The sequence below is a fragment of the Plecotus auritus genome (assembly GCF_963455305.1).
Source record: "Plecotus auritus genome assembly, chromosome: 1".
Lineage (NCBI taxonomy): Eukaryota > Metazoa > Chordata > Mammalia > Chiroptera > Vespertilionidae > Plecotus > Plecotus auritus.
Genome location: NC_137770.1, coordinates 42,186,592 through 42,207,211, shown reverse-complemented (window position 1 = coordinate 42,207,211; position 20,620 = coordinate 42,186,592). Strand labels below are relative to the sequence as shown.

Here is a 20,620-nt window from a genome sequence, read left to right as displayed (position 1 = left end):
AAAATACAGTGAAAAGTCTTACTTCTATGCTTGTCTGCCATCTGCCCAGTTCACATCCCTAGTAACATGTAACAGTTCTTAATGCCAATATAAACATTTTTTTGTACACCTCCCCACCACCACCACCTTCTTCCTACAAAAATATATATAGCTCTGCATCTTTAGTCACTCCAAGACTATACATTTAGGTTCCATTCAAGGCTGCGGTAACTAACCTTGAGCATAGATCATTTCATATATGCAAGTATCTACATAAGATAAATTCCCAGAGGCAGGATGTTCAAGTAGGAAATATACATCTGTATAGATGTTACTAAATTATCCTCCAGAAGGGTAGTTACACTCTCAACAGAAATCTTGGTTTCCCTATAACTCCAATAACTTACTGCAGTATCAAATTCCTGGACCGTTGACAATCGAACAAAGGAAAAACAAGCAGCTTTGGGGTGGGGGATCCTGTGTGCACCTTCTTGAGGGTGAAGCCAAGCATCTTTCCGCGTGTTTCAGTTATTTGTATTTACTTTCCCATGAACTGTCTGTTTACCTGTCTTGTCAATTTTTCGATGGTGTTTTTGGCCTTTCACATTAATTTATAGCATCTCTTGTTATCATCCTGTTGTCTACGATATTAATAGAAATATTACTTCCCAATTTGTCATTTGACTTCATTTGTGTTGATATTTGATGTGTGAAAATTCTTAGTTTTTATATAGTGAAAGTTACAATAATCTTCTTTTATGGTTTCTAGATTGAATCTAAATTAGGTAGATCTTCACTGCAGAATTAGTATTAAAGAAATTAAAAACCTTATCTATTTTAAGCTTCATTTTAAATACTTTTAAACTTATCAAATAGTTGCAAAGAAAGCCTAAAGAGTTCCCATATACCTTCCTTATAGAACTCCAGTTAATAAGTTCAGAGAGAATTAAAGAAGCAAAAGTCATTGTTTTGTAACTTCTAATCAGTACTGAATCTAGACAATCACCAATGGCACTAAAACCAGTAGGTGAAAGGCTGGTTAAACGGAGATGGAACAGCCATAGAGTAAAGTGAGTCGATCCATGACTGCCTCGCATTTACCTGCCTTTCCCTTTTGAGAAAAATTCAGCCTTGACTTCCATCCAAGGTTGCAGTCTTGCCCCATCTCCAAAGGTCCACCATTTCAGCAAAACAGATGATAACAGTAAAACTTTCTAGAAATGAGCCTTCCTAACATCATGGGACATTAGCCAACTGAGGGGTTGGTCATTAATGCAGCCTTCAGACTGATTTATGACCAAAAGGTAAAAGTGTGGATGAAAAGGGGGCCACATACTAAATCTGACAAGCTCAAAGGTGGCCTGCACAGTGGGCCTTACAAACTCAGAGACTGAAAGCAACCACATAGGATGGTCTGAACATAAATATTCCTAACTAAAAGTGGGTCATCCTAGGCCTGTAGCTTCCTTGACAAAGGTCAACCTTTACTTAAAGCTAGTCTGTCTATTGTCTTTTTGCATCTAAGATAATATACCTTTGAAGTGTCAGAGTAATCTTTTCCAGACCTCTCAGGGCACACCCACAATGCCATATCATAAGACCAGAGAATCCCTCATTGTTACCTTGATCCCAGGATACCATCTCTAAGTGCTGTCCATGTTAATTATTTACTATATTGTACCCACCAATGTAAAAGAAGTATATGTCTCTCCATTTTACTTCCTATCCAATCCCAGAGGTTTCCTCGATTTGATTTTTCTTACCCCCTTAATCTACCACCAATGGTAGATTATTTCTTTCCCTATAACTCCAATAACTTAATGCAGTATCAAATTTCTGGACTTCACATAACCCTCTTTACATCTCTTCCTTTGATTCTTATCTATATAATAAAAGCCTAAGCGACCATTACGACCGAACAACTGGAATGACCAGTCAACTTGTCACAATGACGCGCCTGACCACCAGAGGGCAGACGCTCAATGTAGGAGCTGCCCCCTGGTGGTCAGTGCACTCCCACAGCCAACCTCCCACAGCCAGCCAACCTCCCACGGCCCCTATCCTCCTGCCAGCCAACCTCCTGCAGCCCCTTCCCCCCCCCCCACCTGGCCAGCCTCCCCATCAGACCCAATTGGGGGGGCCTTCCGGCCAACCCCCTGTGGCGCCTCCCCCTGGCCAGACCTTTCTCATGGCCAGCTGGCCCCTCAATAGGCCTCAATCGCTGGCCAGGCCAAAGGACCTGACCAGTTCATGATTTCGTGCACCGGGCCTCTAGTGTATAAAATAAACTGCAAAATTGTCAACCTCTGGAGCACTTTTTAAGTTCACTGAAGACTTTGCTTCCCAGCAATTGCCATCAGTTTGACTCAAATAAGCTCATAAAGATTCTCAAAAAAAAAAAGGATGAGCTGGTACTAGGTCAAGATGGTAGATTCAAAGGATAGCCAGTTTGGGGGAGAGGTGACAGTGTCTCTTCCAGCCCTCCCTCCATCCCAGCCTACAAGCTACAGCCAGTGTTGAACAGGAACCAAGAGAGTTTAATACACCCATGATAAGGCACACATTGGGAAGTAAGGGGAAGGTGTACCCGGCACCTTTGAAGAAAAGCTGCAGTGCATGGAGAACTGACAAATTCCCCAGAATACCAGAAGTTAGTATCAATCCACGCAGGAAGAACTGAAAAAAATAGTAATAATTTTGAGGATGTAATGTACCAACTTATTTTATATTTTACAAAACGTATATCAACACTATTAATCAAGAATATACAGTGACATAAAGTATCTTGTTTATAATCATAGAAAAGAAGTTTGTTTCTATCCAAAACAATCTATGTGTCATTGGCATATGCTCTCTTCTAAAGAAATTAAAATTAGGGATTGTGCAGGATTGTTTTCTCTGTTCCTCTTTTCTATATTTTCTACAGATTTAAGTATCCTTCCTTCTCTCTCCCACCCAGGTTGGTGCAAGTCTTCGACCACCACCATTTCAGGTTTATCTCTTTAAGGTCAGCATTATCCTCATCATCCCCTCCTCTCTGTCTTCTTTTTAACTATGCACCTCTAAGAAATTGATATTAAATCCTTAAGTGTGACCCTCTAGTGTCTTTCAAACTTTTGATCACAACCCACAATAAGAAATACATTTTAGCCCTAACTGGTTTGGCTCAGCGGATAGAGCGTCGGCCTGAGGACTGAAGGGTCCCAGGTTCGATTCCGGTCAAGGGCATGTATCTTGGTTGCGGGCACATCCCCAGTGGGGAGTGTGCAGGAGGCAGCTGATTGATGTTCCTCTCATCGATGTTTCTAACTCTCTATCCCTCTCCCTTCCTCTCTGTAAAAAATCAATAAAATATATTTAAAAAAAAAAAAAAGAAATACATTTTACATCCAGGGCCAGTACACACCAGAAAAAGTCAGACCTATAAAATCTACACAAAAGTTCCTCAAAACATCTACCCCTACTACGTGTGATAGACTGATCTTCTCCATGCTAAACCACCTTTTTTTTTTTTTTAAATGCTGGTGACAAGTATTAGGTCACAACTCACAGTTTGAAATACATAGTAGATAAGACACACTGATATATCTCTCTAATTGGCAACATGAGAAAGTGGCTATGAGTTCTGCCTTTAGGCTGCCTGGATTCAATCACCAGCTCTACATGAAGCTGTCAACTTCTCTGCCTCCGTTTCCCTGGCATGGGTGTAAAAGAACAGCGTTACCTCAAAACTGATCATCAACCAAAACTATCAACACAAAGCACTTAGAGCATAAAAAGTATTCAGATAATGGCTATTAGTAATTCTTAAATAGTCTGTGGACTTTTCATTGTGGTAGAATGTAGATACAATCCATCATTTTAACCATTTAAAGTGTACAATTCAGTGGTATTGCATCCATCACCACTTTTGCATATTGTGCAACCATCACCACCCTCTAGTCCCAGAACATTTAACACCCCAACAGAAAACTCATACCCCTTCCACCCTCCTCCCCAGGCCCTTGCAACCCCTAATCTGCTTTCTGTCTCTAGGTCCACAGACTTTTTAAATAATAAAGTAACACTTGACTAGAGCAGTTTTCTAACGTAGAATGAAGTGTCCTTTGGAGTCATCAGTCCTATGACTCATGAGACAAATTTCTGCTAAACCATTTCTTAGGAAAACCTTGTGAGCCACGTTAGGTAAATTCTGAGACCTGTCTTGGGGTCAGAAATCCCTCGATCCTGTGAATCCTGTTAGGGCAAGATTCCCAAAGCCTGGCCAGTGCAGTGAGGAGAGGGTTTTCGGTGCCCCCAGGAGGCAGAATGAGCAAGTCTCACCTATGAAGATGTTTTTTATTATGTCGTGGAATTTCACCAAGTGGAGCATATTCATCAAATAAGGAATGGTTATTCTCCAGTCTTTTCATTTTGAAGTTCTGCTTTTGAAGCTCTAAACTTTTACCGTAAAGGGGTAAAAATGTGAACTTGGACACATTTCTTGGCTTTAGGATATAATATCATTTCCTTTTGGGGCCCCACCCCTCTCTCACTCTGATTTGCCACCCTTCCTTTGGGGTGTGGAACACTGGACAAAAATAACTTTCTTCTTCCCAGGACCTGTTCAGGCAGTTGCCAGATAGATACTCCATCAGGGAAACAGCAGTGGCAGGCAGGCTGCCTTGCTAAGCGGCACTGGCACTCTGGGAAGTTGTTAAGGCAGAAGGCTTCTTAGGCCAACGAAATAAATGTCACCATGAGGCACCAAAGATGTGAACTCCAGAATATCCTTTAGTCCCAGGTGTATGTCAGAAGCTCTCGCTCTCTCTCTCTCTCTCTCTCTCTCAATTGAAGACCAACACCGCTCACCCAGCAAATAGGCAGCAAAGTCCTCAGTCATTTTCCACTCCCTCTCCACCCTTCCACCCCCCTGATTTTCCTTCTCCTGGGTGAAAGCCTGACCCTGAGTGATAGCACTGGGCCAACCTGGCTTATTTGGAGTGGGGGTGGGGGGCGGAGGGGTTGGGGAGCAGTTGACAGAAGGATTCAACTCTGTGTCCCAGAGTTCAGCAAACATCCCTGACTCCCAGGTAGTCACTTTATTGCTTTCCAGGAAAATAGAGGGAGAACGTTTAAGTAGCAAACAAGCCCCAGAAACCTCACACCTCAAACTCCAGGAAGCCTGTGCCCAGAACTGTACCAAATTCTGGACGAGTCCTGAGCTAGAGGGAACTTAGTGGGGACCAAAGAGAATTTCAACTTTCCAAAGACCCGGTGCCTGGCAAGTCAGTGAGAGTGCAGGTCCCCCGAGTTTGCGGTGCAGGATCACCCCAAGCACCTCCCGCACACGAAGTCAAGGCTACCCCCAGACCTACCAAAAATGAGACCTCCCAAGCGGCGCCGACCTAGGAAGCCCTCACTTCCACAAGCGCCCAGCTGGTCCTTACCGGGGTCCAGCACGTGCCTCCAGCATCCCGCCCTGGGCAACTCAGGTCTCGCCAACCTAGGGCGGCGCGGTGGGATCAGGGGGCACCCTCGAGGGTGGCTGCAGCGGTTCCGCAGGTGGTGAGGCCGCTGCCCCCCAGAGCGCCCTAATGCGTCCCACGCAGGGCCCTGGCCTTGGCAGGGAGCCGGGCCAGGGCCGAGGGCGGGGTTCGGACGGTGACAGCACCGGGCTCCCGCTGCCAAGAGTGAGGCAACCCTAGACTTCCCGGAGCCCGCGCTCTCCCCGCAACCCCCTCCCCAGCGCCCCGCAGGTCCGAGCAGCCCGCGCCCACGCGGCCGGCGGGCTCACCGACCTGAGATGGTCTCCTGGTAGCCCTTGGTGAAGAACTGCATGGCCGTGGCCGCCCTCCAGGGCGTCTTGAGCAGCCCCTGCCGCTGGGGGTCTTCGCCCAGCGAGCGCAGGATAGACGAGTAGGCGGCGGCCAGGTTGGGGAGGTTCAGCTCGTTATCCTCCTCGCTGCGGGGCCGGTCGCCCTTCCAGCCGTCCGTCGGCTGGGCGCTCTTGGTCTCCGGACGCGGCGATTTCTCGGCCGGTCGGCCGGGCGGCCCGCGCCGCGGCTCCCCCTCCAGGCACCCATTGCTGCACCCCGAGTCCCGCGGCTTCGCCGGCGCTCGCACCGGGCCCTTCTCCATGGTCCCGCCGCTGCCGCTCAGGAGGGACCTCGGGACGTTCAGAAGCTGCGACCAAACTTCGCCGGAGGCCGCGGGCGGCGGGCTGCGGCTGGAGGAAGCGGACGCAGGTAGGGGACCGGTCGGTGGCTGTGAGAGTGGAACAGCCCCGGGCTCCTTTTTATGGGCTAGCGGCTCGGCCGGCGCCGCGGGGCGTCCTCATTGGTGGGAGCCGCCTCGCGTCACGGCCCTCGCCCCGCCCCCGGCCCGGGGCCCGGGAGGGGCCAGTGCGGCCCTCGGCTCGCGGAGGGGCTCCGAGGGGCGCGCCTCGGCGCGGCCGCCGGGCTGGGGCGAGACTGCGAACCCGCGCGGGAGCTACTCCGTCTGAGAGCCGTGGGTCGGTCTCCCGGAGTCGTTGCGAGACGAGCGGAATCTGAAGGAGGCAGGTGTCTGGAGCTGGAACCTGGGCGGGGGCGGGGGCGGGGCAGGCGCGGTCCGGCGGCCCGGTCAGCCCTCTTTTTGGGGGTAAAGAGGATGCAGCATCAGAAGTGCTCCGGTCCCCTCGCCCTGTGACAGATGAGCAACAGGTGGCCTCGTGGGGGAAGAGACTGGGTTAAACTGTGGGAAAGGAAACCATCGCTTATGCTTTTAGGGCAAGAGAAGAGTATGACTTGAAACTTTTGCACGCGGTACTTACAATATGTGCAGCGCGCCCTCCGCTCGGTTTCAGAGCTCCGTTACACCAAGTGGTCCCTACCTGAGTCTCTAGGTCTAGGCCGATGTATTTGACCGGGAGAACTTTGACCCTAGATAAATTGATTTGCAAGCGAAGCGAAGCTCCTTTCCCCTGATGTTGATACAAATTGTGAAATGTTATTATTGATCAGTTGGGTTCTTAACCAGTGACATCTATTTTGACTGTTTTAAGATTTTTAAAATATTTTTATTGATTTCGGAGAAGAAAAGAGAGGGGAGAGAGATAGAAACATCAATAATGAGAGAGAATCGTTGATTGCCTCTCTCCTGCACGCCCTACACTGGGGATCAAGCCCGCAACACAGGCATGTGCCCCTGACCAGAATCGAATCCGGGACCCTTCGATCGCAGGCCAGGCTCTGTCCACTGAGCCAAACCAGCTAGAGCTGTTTTAAGATTTAGAAAGTGACTTTTTCCCTCACTGGGCGGATTATTTCATAATGCCAAAGGTAAGTTTTAAAACATGTATTAAATTTGCTCCAGAGAGTTTCTAATGAGCTGGTTTTCTGACATATAAACAGTATTAAAAGGCTTAGGATCAGACAAACCAGGAGGGAAGCCCCTGGGATTATTCTATACTAATAAAGTAGCTTAGGCATTATAATTAGTATTTATTGAATGTCTGCTCCAAGAATTGCTCCGTTCTAAACATTCAGGAAAGTGATATGGAAATTGACTGACCTCCTAGGCATCCTTAATCTAAAATAGAAAAAAAAATATTTATGTCAGTGGGTTTTTAAGAGATAGTTATTAAATTTCTATATATATTAAATACCAAATTGTAAAGTTTTTTTCCCCTTTGGCAAGGTCCTGCAACATTTTTTTCCCTTTAACTGTACTGCCCACTGTCCTTATATTTAACAAATGAAAACAGATACCAAGTGAGGTACTTAAAAAATTGAGGGATTTGATGGAGATATTTTCATTAAGGGTGTGTGTGGCAATCTTTTGCCTTCTTTTAAAAACATTTGTAAACATTAATATTATATTTCCCAAAGACTATTTCTAGTGGCATTTTTATCCTAAAAATTAACATTTTCTTATAAACACTGCCACTGAGGCATCAGCACATTTGTTGCCAATTATCATTACAAATTCTCTGGATTTGTTCTAGAACATATTTACATGTAAAATGGAGGCAATGCCTTCTGGCTAAATGCCCAAAGGTAATATAAGGAAGCTTTAAAATTGCCAACATTAATAAATAGTTTGACAATGAAATGTAGGTAGTTGGGTGGCTGTAAGTAGAAAAGAAAAAGGAGGGATAAACTAAAAGATGAAGGGTATGTTCCACAGAATCTATTAGCATAAAATGTTCAACAGTAAAGCTGTAAGCATTTGCAGCCAGGAATTGTGACAGCATCTGTTTCTAAACTAGTACCATGACCCATTTTCACCTTTGACCCAACCTGGGAGTTGTTTTCTACCAAAAAGCCAAGGATTTTTTTTTTTAAATTCTTCCATTTCTAGGGTAGTAACAGAACAGAAAGATAGGTGAGTGAGGTACACAGCATCAAAGATTGAACACTGAAGAGCTGCAGAGATATAGAGTAACTTGTCAAGGATAACAGGTAAACTAACATTAGGCACCGGGCAGTGGTAATTGAAAAAAAAGAGCAAATTTCTTTCAGTGCACTTGATGGAGGTTGTATATTTGAAATTCAAACTTAGGAAGAGATTCTGGGTCAAGGTGGAAAGATACACAATAAAAGTATCTTTATCCCACTCCTAACTTCCAGAAACAGGACTGTGGAGTCAATGGAATCCTTAGATGCCTCACTAAATCCCCAAAGGTAGCAAACCGAATGGAGGCCCTTACCTTTCTTCTCTTCTGACTGAAGAGGAATGGAAGAACTTTTAGAGAGAAAATGAAAGAATGTGAACACTGAGCTTACTCCTGAGATGGAAGGGAAGACTCGGGGCTCCACACTGAGTTGAGAAAACTCTCCAAAGACACCTCGCAAGGGAGGAATAGAGGTGCCCCAAATAGTCGCATGTCAGTGGTAGAGGATGTTTAATACCATCTCAGAGGAAGGAGAGGGTGCTAATAAGAGAGGTGCTGATGGAGAGCACACTCTTCCACAGCTGAACATTGTCCCAACCTTCTCAATTCCTCACAGAAGAAGAGATATAAATTCCTCAAGCCACAAGCTGTAGCAGAGTCAGAAAAACAAATGGACGTCCACTATAATGGAAAACACAGAGAAGTGACCCTCAAGAATATTAGGCATGGACAGAAGGCAGAGAAACAGCGTGGCAACTGTGCAAACATACAAGAGCCAAAAAAAAAACCCTAAACCTATTGGGGAGAACAATACAGCATGTAGACGATGTAAAGACAAAGAATGCAACTGAGAAGAAACTAAAGCTCATGGAACCGAGGAAAATTCCTCACAAATGCTTTCTGCTACAGAACAACTTAATAAAAATATGAATTCAATATGAAAAAAACAAGATAAAAAATAATAGAATTTCAAAAGGAGTTAGAGATCTAAGGAAATAAATTGAGGATCCTTATTATTATGTAATCAATTAAAGCCATGTACAAAATAGGTACTGTTGAAAATTCATTTACCGTTATACAATAAGACACAAGAATGAATGTACAATAAAAGGAAGATGAAAGCTATTAGAGAAGACAAAGATGACCTAGCATAAGAATAATTAGGGTTCCTGAGGTAGAGAACTCAATAAATGAGAAGATATAGTCAAGATATAATATTAGCATATTTCTCTACCAGAAATAAGCCTTTATATTTATATTCAATTGATTTACAACAAGGGTGCCAAGACAATTCAATGGGATAAAGAAAACTCTTTTCAACAAATGGGACTAGGACAATTGGATACCTACATGGAAAAGAAAGAAGTTGGATCTCTATCTCACACCACATACAAAAATTAAACAGATCAAAGACCTAAATGTAAGAGCAAAAATTATAAGCTTTAGAAGAAAACATAGGCATAAATCTTCATGACCTTGGATTAGGCAATTGGATTTCTTAGAATAAAACCAAAAATGGAAGCAACAAAAGAAAAAAATAGATAAATTAGACTTCACCAAAATTAAAAACGTTTGTGCTTCACAGGATACTATCACAAAAGGGATAAGGCAGGCCACACAATGGGAGAAAATATTTGCAAATCATATACCTGATGCAGATTAGGATCTAGAATAAATAAAGAATGCTCACAACTAAATAATAAATACACTGACAGTAAGTGGAGTGAGGCTTGGCAGCAGGAGCTCGGAAGGGGCTCAGGGCTAGGTTGCCCCCACTGCTTGTGGGCCAGGCCGGCAGCAGAGCACTGGACCTCCCCAGCCTGGCATGTTCCAGCTGCCTCCAAAACCAGTCATCGTGGACAAGTGCCACCTCCCACACCGGGAAACCAGGTTCTTGAGTCCTGAATTCATTCCTCCAAGAGGAAGAACAAATCCTCTGAAATTTCAAACAGAAAGAAATGTTAAGGAATGAGAAAAGTACTCCACATTCCAGAGTTCTATGTGGAAGCATTCCTTGTGTTACTACAACCCATATGCCAGTGGAAAAACCAGTCAGTTCCTGGGGATTAGCATCCAGAGATCAGGAAAAGCACTTGGCGCTGCTTTCATCCTTAGGAATACTATTGAAGGACAAAGTGTCGAGGTTTGCTTTGAATTTTAGAATCCTAGAACCCAGGAGATCCAAGTGGTCAAATTAGAAAACTGACTGGGTGACAGCTTGCTATGCTTACGAAATGCCCTTCCTGGACACAGCACTTTTGATATTAATATGAAGCCAATAGTATAAGAATCGAGCCAAGAAGAAGTTCCTGTTAATCAGTTGGAAGTAAAAATGAAGTCTAAGGCCTGGTCCAAACGCTGGGAATATCCAAAGTCCAATATTAAAGGAATCAGATTTGATCTTTATTTAACTGAAGAAAGTGCAAATGAAAGAAGCTCAGAAGTGAAGTCAGCCATGGCTTGAGTTTGATATGATGAGGGAATATGATACTGCAATATGGGATGAAACTGAAACATCGAAAACGTCCTGATCTGAAAATGAATTTAGCTACTTGCAGAGGATATACTGACTCTCAGAGGATTTTTTTAGAGACCAATTTAATTTCCTGTATAAGGACATAGCCATTAAATCGACTAAGCATTCCTTATTTTATGAGTATTGTTTTTAAAAATAGCACATCAGTTTATTACTTTTAAAAGATAAATATGTAAAAATAAATAAATAACAAATATACCGACAACCTAATTTAAAAATGGGCAACAGATTTGAATAGATATTTCTCCAAAGAAATAGACACATGGCCAATAAGCATATGAAAAGATGCTCAACATAATTAGCCATCAGGAAAATTAAATCAGGGGGTGAGTGAATGCTACCTAATATCCACTAGGATGGCTATATTAAAAACGGTAGATAATGTTTCTGAGAATGTGAAAAAATCAGAATACTTACACACTGGTAGGAGTATAAAATAGTGCAGCTGCTTTAAAAAGCAGTCTGGCCCAGCTGGCGTGGCTTAGTGGTTGGACATCGACCTGTGAACCAGGAGGTCATGATTCCATTCCCGACCAGGGCATATGCCGGGTTGTGGGCTCAATCCCCAGTGTGGGGCATACAGGAGGCAGCTGACCAATGATTTTCTCTCATCATTGATGTTTCTATCTCTCTCTCCCTCTCCCTTCCTCTCTGAAGTCAATAATAAAAAATATTTTTTTAAAAAAACAGTCTGGCAGTTCCTTAAAGGTTAAACATAGAGTTTGCCATATGACCCAGCAATTTCAAAGCAGGTATAAACCCAAGAGTAATGAAAACTTATGTCCACACAAAAACTCCTACATAAATGTTCATAGCACCGTTTTCATAATAGCCAAAAAGTAGAAACAACCCAAGCGTCCATCAGCTGAGGAATTGGATAAATGAGGTATAATATATACATATACTAGGATATTATTCAGCTATAAAAATGAAGCACTGGCTCTGAGTGGTGTTGCTAAGTGGTTAGAGCATTGGCCCGCACACCAAAGGATTGCAGGTTCGATTCTGGTCAAGGAAACAAGGGCATGTACCTGGGTTGCAGGTTCAATCCCCGGCCTGATAGGAGCGGGTGCTGGAGGCAACCAATCGATGTGTCTCTCTCACATCAATGTTTCTGTCTTTCCCTCCTTCTCCCTCCCTCCTTCCCTCTCCCCTTCCACTCTCTTTTTTTAAAAATAAATGGAAAAAATATCCTCAAATGAGGACTAACAAACAAAAATGAAGCACTAATATATCCTATAACATGGATGAACCTTGAAAACATCATACTAAGTGAAAAAGGTCAAATGCAAAAGTCTATATATTGTGTGATTCTATATATGAAATGCCAGAACAAGCAAATGCATAGAGACAGCAAGTGGCTTGGGGGTTGCCAGGGCAGGTTGTGTGTGGGGGCGGGGGAGGGGAGGGTGGAAATTAGGGAGTGACCACTAGTAGGTATGGGTTTCTTTTTGAGGTAGTGAAAAATGTCTGGAATTAGTGGTGATGCTTGTACAACTTTGTGAATATACTAAAAGACACTTTAGCCAATGTCACCCCAATAAACTTAATTTAAAAATATAAAAACCACTGAACTGCACATTTTAAAAGAATAAATTTTATAGTGTATGAATTATATCCCAATGAAAAAGAACATTTATCTTAAAAGTAAAAGTACAGTTTGCAAAATATATATAGTTTTTTAGAACAATATGTTATAGAAAAATTTGACACAGAATGCTTAACATCAAAGTGGATGAAATCCAAGGATAAAGACAGCTTCAAGGATAGAGTTTTTCAGGCATCCAGGCAAGAAACAAAACAACCAATTGCCTAAATGGGGTTGAGAGTAAGGGCATAGCCTCCAATTTTTCCATAACAACATCCTTTGCCAAAAAAGGGGGGCATGGGAAGACAACTTTATAGCTTTAAGGAACGTAAGTCATACCCACTCAAGAAAGCTTTCAAGTATAAGGATACACCATCTCAAACATGTATGAACTTGGAAAACACAACCTGAGCCCAGCTGGTGTGGCTCCGTGGTTGAACATCGACCTATGAACCAGGAAGTCATGGTTCAATTCCCGGTCAGGGCACATGCCTGGGTTGCAGGCTCAATCCCTAGTGTGGGGCATGCAGGAGGCAGCCAATCAATGATTCTCTCTCATCATTGATGCTTCTATCTCTCTCTCCCTCTCTCTTCCTCTCTGAAATCAGTAAAAGTATATATATATTTTAAAAAACACACACAACCTGAGCATCCTGGAACCAGTTGTCTGAGGATACCAAGGGGCAACTGTATACCTGTTGGTTCTGTTTCTCTGGAGAACCCTGACTAATACAGATTTTTCCAAATAGACCCTTTAGATTTGCTCCAGATGACTTTTTTTCTATTAAATTTAAATCAAGTGAATGTGTTTCTATTAAAAATAGCATTCCTGGTTATGAAGTCATTTGGCAAAGGGTTTCAGCCAACCTTTAGTGAAGACTGGAATTTCGTATTAGAAAGCCACTGCGTGGTATTCATAGTTACCCACCCAATAAACTGTATGTGGGTCTCATTCTATAGGGTAGGCTCAGGTATAAATCCCATCAAATCTCCAAGTACAGAATAAGCCACATGGAACTCCAACTGAAGATCAAATACTGATGGCCAGAGAACACAATCAGGTAACTGCCACTCTGGGAAGGCTGTATTCGCCATGTTTGTTCTCTGGATGTCAATCATGTTAATTATAGCACAGGAAATACGTTTAGAGAGGGCAAAATCCAAGTTCCTGTTTCCAGGTTAGCTCTTTAAAAAAAAAAGTCAGGCAGCATATGCTGTCTCCACCCAGAGGATGTGGAATTCATAGGAAGAACTAGAAAACAAGCATTCTTCAATCTACTTGGTGATGGGGTTGGAAGTGAGGCTGCGGTCCTGGGACCCTTTCCTTCAGTTGCTGCCCTGGCTCTGGACCACCTGCACACCCACTGAAAAATGCAACAAGCCTCTTCCATCTACATTCCAGCTAACATTGTCCATGTCAGTAGGCACAGGTAGAAGACCTCCTAGAGACAATTTCCCCTGTTTGATACTGGATCTAAAATCAGATATGAACCTGTAATCTGCAAGTGCATTGTGCAGTAGGCCTGCTGTTATGGGATGGGGTGGGCATAGTGTCTGTCAAGGGTTTGGCATTGCTTTGTGGTTAAACACATGGGCTTTGCAGACCCACTACCTGGGTTCAAATCCAGATTCCATCTAATATAAACTCCATTATTTGGGGCATATCACTGAACTCCCACATTCACTATTTTTGTTTTGAAATGAGGACTATAATCTACTTCATGCGATTGATGTGCGAATCAACTGAAATGATTCATAATATCAGTGCAAATTCTTTCAAATGAAGGAAGTCTGCACTGTTAAAAATAAAAATCAGATGTGTGTCTGGAGGTTGAGAATCCAAGCCAAGAAAGAGGAATTTAAAGTTTCATGTAATTATTCAAATGCTTTCACTTTGAGCTGATTCTCTCTAGGATTTCAATCAATTCCTGAGTCAGATGTTCCACTGTGTACATGCACCACAGCTTTTTTATTCACTCATCTATTGATGGGCACTTGAGCTGTTTCCAAATCTTAGCTATTGTTAATAACGACTAGCACAAGATTTTATGTAAGACTCTACCTCTTAAAAAAAGAGAGGTTGTCAAACTCATGTCTGATGAGAACCTGGGGGCAGCACTCTATCAACTGAGACAAAGATTATCCCACACTGAGCAACATATATCTGCACAGAGCACCATCTCCAACACAGCCATGTGTGATGACAAGGCTGTACATCTCATCCGCACATTTCCACTGCTCATGCCTTCTCCCTGATCTCCTCCACAATTGGAGTTGTAGCTATTTCTGGAGGAAGCCTAGTTTATCCAGAGTACTGTGGAGGATTTGTTTTCTAGTCAGCAGATGCTTTCAAGTGACAATTTAGCTGTCAATGAAAAATAAGTGAAAGGTGTTGCGAATTCTGTGAGATCTTAGCAATTCATGGGAGCTCTGTTGACATCGAATGTATCTCCCTCTCAGTTGCCTGGGGAACTGCATTTTAATGTCACACATCAAGCAGTTCTTTCCTGACTGTAATAGTAGTTTTTCTGATGCCATGATTAAAGCTGTTCAAATGTTTGGCTTCTGGCAAATGTTTCCTAACATCATTCATGACAGTGATGTATCTGAAACAATTTTAATACATTTTAAAATCCCACTAACTTGTTAAATAACCAGAGAAAGAATTCTATATAAATGGAAAATATCTTTATTTCCAGAAAAGGTATCTAAAAAGATGCATGTGAATCTATAATGTTCTGCTGTTTCAAGACCAGCATTGGTCCTTTGGAGGATTACACCTCAGAGGCCCACTGTGACCTCCCTGTAGAAGGTGCCATATATCGAGATGCAGCCCTGTACTGGATGGACCATTCGTTTCTGGCAGTTACTTCTAGATCCCGCCCACTATTCTTTCTCCCTTTCTGTTTGTTGTTGTTGTTGTTGTTGTTTTTACTGAAAGATCTCCAACTTACTCCACAGAGTCAATATGCCTGGACTTGGCCAAAAACACATTTTCCAAGCTCCCTGCAGCTGCAATGGTCATGTGGCATGGTTCTGTACAATGAGTTATGGGTTGCTGGATGGTGCTACTGGGAAAGGCCTTTCAAGGGGTGCAGATAGGTGCTCAGCTGATAGGTGCCTTGTGCCCTTCACCTCTTTCTCCTGCCAGGAGTGCAGAGGCCATGCTAGAAGTGCATTAGCCATCTTGTGCCCAGGAGACCACAAGCCCATGCCCAGGAGGACTGAACAGAAAGATATGAAGATCCTGAGTCCCAGGTGACTCAGCAAAGCCTCCATTCCAGCCCTAAACCACCTCCTGCCAGGCTTCCATTACTTGAGAAAAATGCAGCAACTTATTGAGCCACTCATGTTTGAGTCCCTGTCATTACCAGCCAAACACAATTCCTAACCTATAGATCATTTGGTACTTGTAAGTGGAATTCTTGGAGTGCTGTGAGGAAAGGAATTTCCTGGAGCCCCCAAGGGTTTTATGGAAAGCTTTATGGATAATATAAAATAAGGGGGCTCCCTTCCAAGGTCCCATCTCCATCCATCCTGCATGGAAGAAGTCCAATCTTGTCTTCAGCAGGGCCAGAAGTAAGGCCACTGCCCAGAATTTCTGCTCCATATTAAAGGACAGTTCAGTCCAGCATCCTGCATGTGGGGTTCACACAGCCAGGGGCCATGCAGCTGCATAAGGTCACATGGATATGGAGAGACAATAGGTGAGCCCACAGGCAAGTCCAAGGTCACAGAGCAAGAGAGAACAGGAGCAGAGCAAGAGAACAGGAAAGGAGGGAAGTCTTTTTCTGGGGATTTTAACTTTCCAAGATATAGCAAGCTTCTGATGGGGTCCACCTCTTAGCCAATTTATTGTTCCCCAGGCTAGACTGACAAGCAAGCACCTTCCCTACATCACCCCAACTTCACTGCACATGCATCCTTCTCCCCCTATGTTTGATCTCTCCCCACAGTGATTTGCAGGGAATGCATCTTGGGTTCCCTGAGGAGGGAGCAGCTGTGGCTTCCTAGTGAAGCTGCCCAGATGACCATGCTTATAATGTTTGGCGTCCCCTTTGCTTTCTTCCCTTTATTAGCTAGCTGATTACGATGATAACAGAATGCTGCAAGTAAAATAGGAAATTGCTAGTAAGTGTTTGGACAGAGAGCTTTAAAAGTCCACTAGTTGGAGATCGAAAAGCTAGTGGCCCCATTTTGGCAAGGCATGGCATTTGGTCATATTGTTCTTTGCTATAATTTGCTTGCTGTACCTCGATCATCACTAGGATAGCAGAGTAAGAAGAGAGATGGAACCTGGGTTATTGATATTATTGTTGAGTCATTCTAGAACAGCTGTGACACCCCAAGATTTCTTACTGTGTAAGAAAAATGATCCTTTATATCCTTTTTACATTATAAAAGACATTCTACCCTAGCCACATAAATGAGTGGAATAATTCCAATTATTTTGCATGGTGGCTAGGATATACAAACTATTTAATAAGAATTTGTTGACAAATAATAACTAGTAAAGGGAAAATCTTATCCTATTCTTGTCTCACTTCAGATGTACATAGATAATTGCCGTGCTTTTGTTGAATTTATATTGCTTATCTTCTAATTTATCATGCCTTGCTCCAAGAAAGTAAACATTTTATTTTTTTATTTTTTTTAATATATTTTATTGATATTTTACAGAGAGGAAGGGAGAGGGATAGAGAGCTAGAAACATTGATGAGAGAGAAACATCGATCAGCTGCCTCCTGCACACCTCCCACTGGGGATGTGCCCGCAACCAAGGTACATGCCCTTGACCGGAATCGAACCCGGGACCCTTCAGTCCGCAGGCCAATGCTCTATCCACTGAGCCAAACCGGTTTCGGCAAAAGTAAACATTTTAGAGATTGATTAAATAATTAGGTTGGACTTTGATAGCTCTAGACAAAACTGTGAGACAACCATTGTAACTAACACTTTTCTTCCCACCAACACTTAACAAATTCTGCACTTTTTCTAACATTTCTTGAATGCTCTATATGTGCCAAGCACTGTTCTAAGAACTTTATTAACTGATTTAATCCTCACCACAACCCTATAACAGGATTATTATTGTAATAGTCTGTATGTGGAAATTTATTATAATAGTTTTGTAGGTGCAGAGAGCATGGATAACTAGGTAATTTGTCTAAAATCGCGTAATTAGAATTAGTGAGTGGCTGGGCCAAGGTAATTGCAAGCGTTCTAGCTCTTAACTGCCACACCTTAATGTTGCTTTAGTGTTTGTTTCTTCACTCTTCATCATCGTCTCCACTCCAAACTTTGGGTTCTGTGATAGCAGCTATTGCCTGATGAGTTTGGGTTTTTAAGTTTTGCTTTGTCTTGCTGTGTATTTCTTCTTCTTCCTACCTGTGAGAAGGTGATTCTGGATTCAGGCTTCATGGTCCCATGGAGGCAGGTTCTCTATAGGGATGATTAATTTATGCTTGATGCTTTTTTAAAAAAAATGTAAGCATGTTTTAAATTATTATTATAACACTAAAGCATGAACGTTTGCTGATTGCTATACTGACTAGTGTGGCAGAGAATTCTAGGTCTCCCTGTATCCCTTTGTCCATTGGTAGGAGACAAGGATTGTTACTCCCGTTTTACAGAGGAAGAAACTGTTTTTTACTTGCAGCATGTCAGGAATTTGTTCGGCTTGAAGCCCTAGCTAGACCAACCCACCATTCTAAGCCCCCAGGGGAAAAAGGACAGTCAAGTTGTCAGCAATTTCTTTTTCCAAATGTAGCACCTGCCTCAGGAGAAATAGAATGGAGGCACTCCCTTCTGACCTCTGGTTGGCTCTCGGAGACCCAGGATTGACAACCATGAGCCAGATGCTTACCTTGACACTTTCTTTCACACACCATTTGTCTACTACCTGTCACCTGGCCTTAAGACCCCAGGATGCAGCCAAATTCCAGTAGGATGCACACCAATTTCCATATTGTCAGTGCCCACCAGCACTTTTATCCATAGCAATCTGTGTGTGGCAGGTCTCCTCCCCACGTCACCTTTCACAGCTGCCCTGTTCTGACTTTACCATAAGAAAGTAATCTGCCTCAGGTATCCGAATATCTTTCTATGTTACACTGCCCCAGGCATCCTGCAAAGGGGCAAATCACAATGCTGGCATCTGTGTAGAGAGAGTGAGCAATAAGCAAGTTATGTTGCTCTCAATTATTTGCTTTCATCAAAATTGGAGCAACATCTAATCATGTTGTCACTTAAGATAATTTGTGATAGATCATTTTTCACCGTATAACTTGGATGCAAAGTAAACAATCTTGAGTTGTTGTTAAACTTCTTCCTACACCCATCTATTTAGTGATTGTATCTATAAAATCAAAAATTGGAGAAGAATTAACTCTGAATCTTGTCTCATTCTAGCAGTAAATAATATTCATCCACAGCTACATGAACTAGTGAGGAAGGTGGGGGACCAGTACTGTCATTAAGAAATAGGTTTCCAATAAAATTGTACTGTTAATACTTATCTAATTTTGTGACATGTTCATTTTGTTGTGATACATTGTATGATGGAAAGATAACTCGGTCCAGAATAACTTGGAAAACATGTAGAGCCTTACAGTCACAGGAAATATTTTTAAAATTTATATATAAATTCTTTTTATAGAAAGGCTTGGCATGGACAATCAATAAGAGACTTCCAAATATAAAGGTTGAATAAAGTTCTGTAGAGGAAAGAGAAATGGAAATACAAGCTTAAGAAGGAAAATGAAGAAAAGAAAGAGCTTATTCAATAATTTGTATAACTAGATGGTGGTAGGGAACAAAGAACTATAGTATTTACATTCCATTAACTACTCTTAGAATGCTGTCACGGCCTTGTTTTAAAGTCAGTGTTTAAAATACACTGCAATTTATATCTTTACAATTATTTAATCTTAGAAAACCTGTAGTTACCAACCTAACAATGCGTGTGTGAGGCACAGGAAGGTTGAGGGCCACATATATTTCTAAAATTCTTTTGGAGGTACTTGAACAAAAACAGATCTAAAGCCATGTCCAACATCCTTTGGAACTCACCCACAAAGAAGTTCCTTTTTGTGATTTATTTTATTTGAATATTTTTCTCTGACCACACACACACACATACACACACACACACACACACACAAAATGATCATTTGGCAGCTATGGTGAAAACAGTCCAGGCTGCTGAATTCAGATAGATGTGGGTTCCACATCCCAACTCTGCACTTTACTGTGTGACCTTGAGGAAATGCTTAACCTCTCTGGGCTGCAATTTCCTCACTTGCAAACAGGGAAAAGTTGTTATGAGAATTAAAAATAATATATGCAAAGGACCTTGTAAATGTGTCATAATATGATGATTAGAGAAAACAATCATTCCTATTTTTTTCTTTTCCTCAAAATCTTTCTATCAGTTTTAATACAAAATATGAGCAAGCCTTTCATCTTTCTAAAGGAAGAAAAAAAAAAAGCCTAAATGGTGTTTATGTAGCTGCACCTGTCTGTTCACTTAGTGTCACCATTTCCCAGGGATCAATATGATTGTTTGCCCCTGGACATAGTTTCCTGGCAACACACATCTTGAACTAATTCAGGTGAATTTCCTCTGTCATTTATGGTCACTTGGCTCCTGTATCAAGTGGCTCCTTGCAACCTTCCATAAATATTAGGATTATGCTTGCTTAAGGGAAATGAGCAAGTGTTATGTTTATACATCGTTTTTCTCTTGGGATTTTACAATGCTGAGCAAAGAGCCATCCACTGAGGTCACCACAGCCTCTTTGAATGCAGTTGGGTGGGTATTTTTGTGCTATGCAAACAGAGCAGGAAAGATTTATTCCCAGGGTTTTCTAACCTGAAAAAAAAAGGAGTAATTCCTCAATGAATCCTCAACGACTATTGCTGATGATCAGGAAAAGCTCAGGAAATACCTGATTTATCCTGCACATGGGTTTGCCCTGACATTTTCTTTTCTTTCCACTGGGAGTAGGCTGGCAAGGATCTTTAAGGCAAAGCAACAGTCAGGAGTTATTGCCAAACCATTTAGCAAATAGTATATGAATTTTCCATGTTTTAAGTGTAAATATTCTTCACTTTAAATTCCTTTTACCCTTCAAAGTCTGATTTTTTTAAAAAAATATTT

The 20,620-nt window shown here is 42.4% G+C and overlaps 1 protein-coding gene and 1 pseudogene across 2 annotated transcripts in view; one reads left to right on the top strand and one right to left on the bottom strand.

Moving 5' to 3' along the window:
• The window catches only part of GCH1 (GTP cyclohydrolase 1), a 36,972-nt gene extending 30,745 nt beyond the window's left edge, over positions 1 to 6,227 (bottom strand). The window contains exon 1 of the mRNA XM_080672352.1: positions 5,760 to 6,227. Coding sequence (XP_080528478.1) covers positions 5,760 to 6,099 — 340 coding nt within the window. The 5' untranslated portion in view covers positions 6,100 to 6,227. The remainder of the gene's footprint in view (positions 1 to 5,759) is intronic.
• On the top strand, positions 6,098 to 10,866 carry LOC308258269 (large ribosomal subunit protein bL19m-like; annotated as a pseudogene). Its single transcript has 2 exons — positions 6,098 to 6,457; positions 10,101 to 10,866. The product of its transcript is annotated as a large ribosomal subunit protein bL19m-like (transcript).
• Positions 10,867 to 20,620: the final 9,754 nt, after the last annotated feature.